The sequence below is a fragment of the Achroia grisella genome, unplaced genomic scaffold (genome assembly GCF_030625045.1).
Source record: "Achroia grisella isolate CSIRO2021 unplaced genomic scaffold, CSIRO_AGI_Agris_v1 utg359, whole genome shotgun sequence".
NCBI lineage: Eukaryota > Metazoa > Arthropoda > Insecta > Lepidoptera > Pyralidae > Achroia > Achroia grisella.
The window spans coordinates 454,596-463,576 of record NW_026712817.1 but is presented as its reverse complement, the minus strand read 5'-3'; the positions used below and the strand labels follow the sequence as shown (position 1 = coordinate 463,576).

Sequence of the window (8,981 nt, the reverse complement as noted above, 5' to 3'; positions counted from 1 at the left end):
AACGACTAGTTGCTAACCGAGACATTTTATCATGATTCAGACGTTACGTATCCAATGTCAAATATCTAATCAAGTTACCTATCAGAATCTTAGCTGATAACGATTTTAATTAAATTTCATTCAAGAATTACTTTTTCTCCTAACGAGATGATTAATAATGCTGTACAAGTAATAAAAACTTCATTCTACTCTATAAATACTTTACACAATGTAAAAAAACGAAAACTTGTTCAGTTAATGCTATATAAAGTCGATAACCGGTAATATTCTCCCATTCTGTATAAACCTTGACGATACTACAAATAGTACAAACTCGACATCTCGAGCGATCGTAAAACGCGATATGCTTTGGTTTTGGGCAGATAACATAAAACAATGAACAAATACTTATTATCTACAGTGTTGGCGATATATTCGTCTCTATTGCCAGTAGTGCTTAGTGATAATACTACAATGACTAAACACCTGAAAGTGTTAGTATCTAGCAATGATTTGCCTGCGAGTGGTTTAAAACTTCTTCAGGAACAGTAAGTAATTATTTAAAATTGTTATCTTCAAATTTGTTGACCTTTATTAATGATTAAAATACGGTCGTTTGTTAGTAATGTTAGCGTGATGTAATTTGTAAATAAATCGTGTTAGCACGTGACATTCGTGTGTATTGTATAGTATTATTATATAACTATATATATATGTATATACACACGATGCTAGCTAGTAAAGGTTTGCTGTTCTTTGGAAATATGATTATAAGATCGATCGATACATTGTTAGAAAACAGAATTTTGCGCATATCACTCGCTAATAACTAAATCTATCTACTCTTATTAGTGTAATACTATTTTTCGAGTGTATCCATAACTCTCTTTTATATTAGTTTAGATTTGATTGAATCGTAGAGGTATTTTGGAGTCATTAATGTAGGAGAAATAAGAATTGACTAACTACTTTATTTTTAAACTACCTACAGGTATCTATAAAATGTAAACCGTTTAGACGGTATCAAAAATTAAATGTTTAATTAATAATTTCTTGTAACTTTGATTGAATATTGAATAATGGAATAAGGGTTTATAATTAAAGGAACATACATTTTCAAATATTTTGATTCCATACTAATACTATAAATTCCTAGTATAAGTTTATACGGTTACAAGATAGACCGGACCTTATTGAAATTCAATGTGAAGATAAATTGTATCAAGTAGATCAACTACAATACGTTTTATTTTTTTAAAAAGCAGACGAAGTACCAGGTATCTGCTACAATATAGCATATATAAGAAAGAAAGCTACTGAAAACGACAGACTTCTGGTTATAACCAAGAATTCGAACCATACCTACCTCCAAGTTATAAATGATAAAAATACAGGTCATGTTTTATTGTAATAGATTAACTAAAAAATATTCCTTCTTTTATTATTATTTCATATATTGAAGTTATTTTTAATTTTTAATTATATATACTTGCAGAATGTAAGATTAATTTTTTTTTGATCTTATAATATTAATGTGGAAAACATTACATTCTGCAGGTAAATATAATAAAAATAAATAATATTATAGACAGACAGCAACGCGAATAGTAACCAACCACGAAGAATCGGACAAGCGAACATCGAAACTATTGCTGGATCACCAAGGGATCATTAAAAAAATATAATCCCAAATTTTTCCAGTTTCACTGTAGTACAAAATCGCTTCTCGTACTACGGGGATGATGAAAAGGCTGAAAGTGAGGAAGAATGCTTGAAACTCGTCCCCGGGTGTTCTGCGATAGTATGGGCCTCGGGTCATCCCATCACTGATGAGCTGTTGGATAAAGCAGGTACAGTGTTATACACAGTAGTCTAAGTGTAGGTACATACTAAAAATTACCGTGGGTAGAATAGATACTACCCACGGTAATTTTTCTATACCTAGCTTTATCATGGTATAGTTGGAATTCTTAAAGGTATCAAGCCATACATGACCTCCATATGTCGTTGTTTAGTAACAAAAACCCTTAATTTAATTTAAAGTAGCTGAACCCGCGGACTTCTTTCCGCCTCAGAATTAAATTATATGTCAAAGATTTTTACAAGTATGAAGTAGAACTCAATAGGTTGGATGTGATAATAAAATTGTTGTAAAATTACTATTTTCCATGTAATTTCTTCAGATTCTACCACCTTCCTTGAAATTCTACAAATATTTCAAAACCTAAATTAGCCAAATCGGTCCAACCGTTCCCGAGTTTTAGCGAGACTAACAAGAGTCATTTCTTTTTTATATATAAGATAATAACAAAAAGTATTGTTACCATTTCTAGTATAATATAAATTAAGTAGGTATAAAGCACTTTTAAGTAGTAGATTTTTGATTCAACTGTTGGGTTGTAGTTTTATAGGTTATGTATTCTTTCTAGTTAGATGCCGTTGTCTGTCTTATTAGCAGACAAGCGGCATGGTTAGTAAGCTGTTTCGATTGAAGTTCTTTTTTACATAGAAATATTCGAATGCTGTTGGCAGAAGCTGGCCTGGCCAGCTTCACGGAACGGTAGAGAGCGAGTGCCAATCCAAACCCGCGGAATTTCTTATGGAGCGGCTGAAAGCCAACTCCTGTCTAACTTTGAGGCAGTAAAGTTCGGAGGCATATCCATAGTGGTGTTCAGAGATATAGAGGAGTGTTGCGACTCTGCTATCAGGTGAGCTTTCAGCTCCTTTCACATTTTAGTTACTTGAATAAAACTGACGATATTCAATATCTATGCTTGTAATCATATATATTAATTTTTATATATATAGTAATAACCCTGGACAATTAATTAAAAACACAGCGCCAAATGGACCCACGGCAAGCAGAGCTGTCTTATACGTACTAGACAACTGATATAAATAGTTAATTTTATTTTATATAGGTATATACACAATATACATAGAAAACACCCCGAACGATAAAAACAGTAATTCATACTCATTAATACAAATGTTTGCACCGTGCGAGGAACCCGAGACCATCAGAAGTAAAGCGGTGTTCTTAATCGCTAGACCACCGAGGCCGTGAATCGTGCGTCCGCTGTTTTACTTTTGTACGTACACAATAGTTTCTTTTAATTATAACTTTTCTTTACAATATGCTTATGTTTACAGGACCAAATCTGAAAATAGTGGCAACGACATCAGCAGGGTACAACCACTGCAATGTTGAGGGTCTGAAAGCGAGAGGCATCAAGTTAACTAACACACCGGGTGTACTGAGTGCGGCCGTCGCCGAGATAGCCGTCACCCTCATGCTGGTAACTGCAAGACGGTTTCCCGAATGGTTACAACAAGTTGATAGGTATGTTTAATTAACGCAATCAACTTGTACTGTTGTTTTTTTTTATATACTAATATTAATATTACCATAGCTTATGGACGCCTGAGACACCAGGGGGGTCGGGAAGGCGCACGTGTGTGCGCCTTCCCGACCCTTAAGAAACCTTAATATATCCTTCTTGAAAAACCCTATGCTGTAGTCTCGGAAAACCTCGGCAGGCAGTTCATTCCACAATCGTGTACGCTAATATGTCAGATGAGGTGTCAGATCCATTTTTTTAATTATTAATAATGACCATTCCAATATATCCACCTGGGCTAATAGTTTACGTTGGCGAGACACCAGTGGAAGATGATAATATGAGAATGAAGTTAGGTCAGTTAGCCCATCCTGACAAATTTATCTCGATGGTTTTCTGATGCATTACTTACTAAAAATGGGGTCACTAGTTCCCATTACTAACAATCTCTCTTCTCTCTGTCAGATCCGTCAACGTTATGAATAACGCGACACTCGACTTGCCCAAATTTCACTGCAAATATTAGAGAGCCTTTTAATATATTTCATTTGTATCGATGTATCTATCGTTAGAGAATCAGTTGTAAAAAAACTTGGTAACATAACATAACTCGGTAATATACCGACACAAAGTCTTTTTAATGATGGTTAGCTTTGACATTACAATCTTTGGGTCTAAGGACGACGTTCTCAATCTTATTTTAGTGGCAAATGGGTAAATGGTCTCGACAAATTCCTGGGTAAGGACATACGCGGGAGCACAGTGGGCATCGTCGGTTTCGGTGGTATTGGACAGGCTACAGCCAAACGGCTCGCTGGTTTCGAAGTTGCCAGGATCATTTATAGTGGTCATAGAGAAAAGCCAGAAGGTACGTAATTGGTATAAATTCGCGGGAAATTATCCTTCAAAGTACTGTAAGACCTCGCTTAACATTGTTTCGATTTAGCGCTCCTATATTTCCGGGGGATTCGGAACATAACGGAAAGACGTCGAGGAAATAGTTCAAGAAACAGCAGCTAGTCTTTCTAATAATGAGCTCAAGGAATTAACTGAGCAAGAAGAGAACAAAAATATTGGAAGTAGTGATTCCGAAGAAAAGAAAGGAGATTGCGTCGTCTAACGCTGTTTTGTTTAAAGCTGGAGCTTATATGAAAGTATCCCTCGTGCTAAGCGGGGTCTTACTGTAATTGTTACTCTGCGTCAGGCTAATAGAATACAAAATGAGCACGGATTTATTATACTAATTGTTTCCCCGTCGTTTTCATGAGTATTTACCATTAACAATTACCGTCCCATGATAAGCAAAGCTTGTGTTATAGCTACTAGACAACTAATATATTTTTTGTAAATACATAGACAACACCCGGACCGTTACAAACAATCGTACTAATGTGTACAAATGTTTGTAACGTGCGAGGAATCGAACCTGCGACCATCGGAAGTAAAGTAAAGCGGTGGAGGTTAAACGGTTAATACCACCAAATATTATAATACCACCAATAAGAATAGCCTAGCCTAGTTGACTAGATTTAAAAAATTTAAACAATGCTTAAAAAATACCTACTAGCCTATTCTAATTCTACTAATTTTTACATATATTCTAATTTTTTGTGTTTTATTTTCATCTAAGTACTAAATTTTTAAGCACTCCTATCCATTCCATTTAATCTGAGTGGGCACAGCCTTATATTGTCAGATCATGTAAGATCTCGATGTGATCACAAAATTACCTATTACCAATTTAATTAATAGAGACGGAGCACTAAATCTAACTAACTTAAAAAATGAATAATTTCTAGGAAAAGTACTGGGAGCCGAATTTGTGTCACAAGATGATCTCCTCAAAAATAGTGACTTCGTTGTTCTGGCCGCTCCATTAACTGACCAGACCAGGCACATGATTAACCAAACTACACTGGCGAAGATGAAAAAGAATGCTATAATCATTAATGTTGGTCGTGGAGGTAATTGATTTTTTTTTTAATTGCATTAATTATATTCCGCATTTATGAACGTGTGCCATACAGCCCATGAATTCTCTGACAATGCTAACTTTTTATATAATAGTATAAAATTTTGAAATTGTTTTTTTTTTATAATTATCATTGTCAAATTATTATATACTTGCATTCTACTGCGCTGTCCGCGTGACCTACAGTCCTTACATATAAATACACACTGATAAATGTAGCTTATTAATCTTTTTTTATTACAGCTTACGTGTATCAAATAAACATATATTTTTTTCTTATTATTAAAATAAAACTAAGTACTACAAACTGTATTTAGCTATATAATTTTGTTTTAGATCTCATTGACCAAGAAGCTCTGTACGAAGCGCTTAAGAACAAAGATATATACGCAGCAGGCCTCGACGTCACCACACCAGAACCCCTGCCGCCAGATCACAAACTGTTAAAACTTTCTAATGTCTGTAAGTAACTCTTTTATGTAACTGCGATGCATCCGCGGATCATCGTTTTTTCGAGATGGGGCAAGAACTAAATATTGCCGCTTCCCTAATACTCCCCCGCCTTATCCTTATCTCCTTATCCGGCTAAATATATTAATATTTAATTTGACCAATTAGTATTGTGGCTTTTCTGACAGTTATATCTTAATTTTCAAATGCATTGAACACAACCAATTTACTCGACGACCCTCTGTCATTGGTCAATTTGTCAAAGGTGTATCATAAAATAAAAAAAAGCATATACTTAAATGTATTTACATTAATCTATATTTTCTTTTGTTCAGTCGTGACCCCCCATATTGGCAGTGGAACGGAGCGAACACGCAACGAGATGTCCATACTGGCGGCAACGAACGTCATCAATGCTCTCACTGGAAAACCTCTCGTTACACCTGTGTTGCCATAGTAATCGTACATCCGTCTCTTAAATTATTATTTATGTTATAATTAAAAATAATTAATCTCTATGCATATATGTAAAATCACTAATTTTACTATAGACACTGGGTAGAATTTCTAAATGTGTGGATACCTCAGGCTCACCTATTTAAGCCGCCAAGCAGCATGCTTTATGAGCTGTTTCAATTTAAGGATGAGATAAGACTGTGAAATTACAGGGTTAAGAGGTGTGACATCTTGTTTTAGACCTCCTGAACACATTAGTAATGTCGGCACCACATAATAACCTTTGTGCTGTTCATGTATTTTGGCGTTCTATTTGCCATTCCAATAAAAAAAAAAATCTGCTGTTAGCATAACCACGCACAATGTTTTAGTAAGAATAAAAAACTTATTATAATATAAAATAGACTTTTCTTTAATAAAAATCCCTTACATACAGAATTTAGAATAAACAGGTTTAATATATACAAAATTAACATTACCTAAACATAATAATATATTTAGTAATTAAACATTATAATGATTATTGTGCTAACTGTATATTATTATATTGTATGTAATTAATATTGGACTTATGGTACAATTAAGACCCAGAAGTACATTATTAATCTGTATTTTAGTAATATACAGAATAACTTTGAAATTTGTCATATACTAGAAACACTCAATTTTATATGTACAAAATTGGAACCCTAATGGATACTCTATTAGGGTTGCAATTTGTGACTGAAAAAATCCTCTAAGGTACAAATCTGCTTTTGTAATACTTGTATTATGACTACATACTTTTTACATATATTTGAAAGCTACCATTCATACATCAACAGTACAACAAACTAAAACAAGCAGTTAACATACATGGGAAATGCAGCTTACAAATAATGTTAATATGTTGAGGTACTATTAAGAGGCCTTTCACATTTTTTGGCGTAAAAGCGGGGTCTTTGGGGTTCTGGTTCTAAGAAATTAAGAGTCGGATATACATTTTGATTCCTGAATTATATAGATAGATATCTAATCTTAAAAACAACATCTTTGAAATGTTAATTTTCTCTTTGTTAGTCTTCCTAATTTCTAAAATAGTTTATTCAAAAACGCTAAATGACAGAAGTTTGGGGTCGTCGTTCATTAATAAACAAACATAAATTGATATGATATCTGTACTAAAACTTGATAATTACTTTATAAATTGAGACAGCATCGTCCTTTTTTTTTCATTTTCAACTTAAATATCTAAAAAATTGATCATAATGAAACCCGAAATTTCAACAAAACTTTGCCATAATCATTTCTAATTTTCTCATAAATACAACGAAATTTTTGCATAAAAAAAACATAATAATAAAGTTAATATACTTGTAAATTAGAAATATAAAAAAAAAATATAAGTTTCTAAGAAAAAAATAAACAATAATAATAATTGAAAGTTGTATAAATTCCGTTGCGCCAAAAGTAAATTCTCAGTGCTGCGCTAGCGCTCGTCGAGGTAGGACCTATGCTATTTTTTACGACACCGCTACGATAAGACATTCGTAAACATTTGTCAGTGAACATTAGTATAGTGCGACTAAACAATTTTGATAATTTAAGTAATATTTAATTAATTTTGCTAATATATACTTATTTCTACGAATATTAATTTAAAGTTGTTGTTAAATATATATATAATATTTATTTTAGCATGCCAAAACAAAAGTACAGTTATGCTACAAATAAAACCTACCTACCCTGCTGCACTATAAAAAGCACAAGAGCATGGTATTTCGTCACACTAATGGCAATTAATTGTTAAAATTAAAAAAGAGAACATTTTAGTATTTTTAAAAATAACGCTTATCTGAGAGAAAAATGTAAGGAAATGTAAACCAATTTTACTTTATGTTTATTTTGTAGTTTTTTTCTAAATTAAAATAGGGTTATTGTTTATAAAAATACCATTATTATTTTTACGTACATTTGTCTTGTGTTATATCATCTAGTATGCAATGTGGATTGTAAATAAATTACCAAATTATATATAAATTATATTCCTTAATGTTTAGAGATATTTTATCCAATTTACTTTATTTTATTTTACACAATACAGATACATATTTCTAAATTGCAGCCATTCTGTTATTATACTCGTTGGACTTTCATTACTGTACAGTTATGTCAAATAATTATGCGTGTTTGGGTGAAAAGTCAACATTATAAATGTTTTTATTTAGAGACTAGCTTTTAGCTCGCGGCTTCGCCCGCGTGAATATGGGATATATAGGTTATCGCGCGTTTAAAGATCCGTGTACAGTATTGGGACGTTATATATAAACCTTCCTCTTGAGTCTATCTATTCTGTTAACAACGAATCAAAATCTGCGTAGTTTTTTAAGATCAAAACATACATAGATCTATTACATGTGTAGATGATATTTTAACTTTAAAATGGTATTGGCAGATCAGTTGGAATCGTCGGTATTCTTGGTATATGAGCTGGTTGCCCAGCTAACGTACCGGTTTTTTTTTTTACGGATGATAATGGAATGGTGCACCCGCCTGCGCTAACGGTGTACGCTGGCGAGCCACCAGTGGAGGATGATAAGATGAGCATGAGGTCAGGTCAGTTCGCCCAACGTGACAAATTCGCCGGGAATGTATCACGATGGTTTCCAGGGGGAACCGCGTGGAGGTCGACCTGACATGGTACATTGCTAGCAATGGGGTTATCAATCCACATTACTAACAATCCCCTTCCCCCCTAACGTACCGGTTATAATGGTCTACAATTAAATTGTCTTTCAATTCTT

General features: G+C 33.4%; 1 protein-coding gene across 1 annotated transcript; it reads left to right on the top strand.

The window, feature by feature from the left end:
- The first annotated feature begins 264 nt into the window (after window positions 1-264).
- LOC131843913 (glyoxylate reductase/hydroxypyruvate reductase-like) lies at window positions 265-6,526 on the top strand. The gene is made up of 7 exons (XM_059192696.1): window positions 265-527; window positions 1,681-1,829; window positions 3,133-3,322; window positions 4,025-4,188; window positions 5,120-5,284; window positions 5,629-5,754; window positions 6,078-6,526. The coding sequence occupies exons 1-7, from the start codon at window positions 376-378 to the stop codon at window positions 6,197-6,199; spliced, it is 1,068 nt and encodes a 355-aa protein (XP_059048679.1). The 5' UTR covers window positions 265-375; the 3' UTR covers window positions 6,200-6,526.
- The last annotated feature ends 2,455 nt before the right edge of the window (window positions 6,527-8,981 follow it).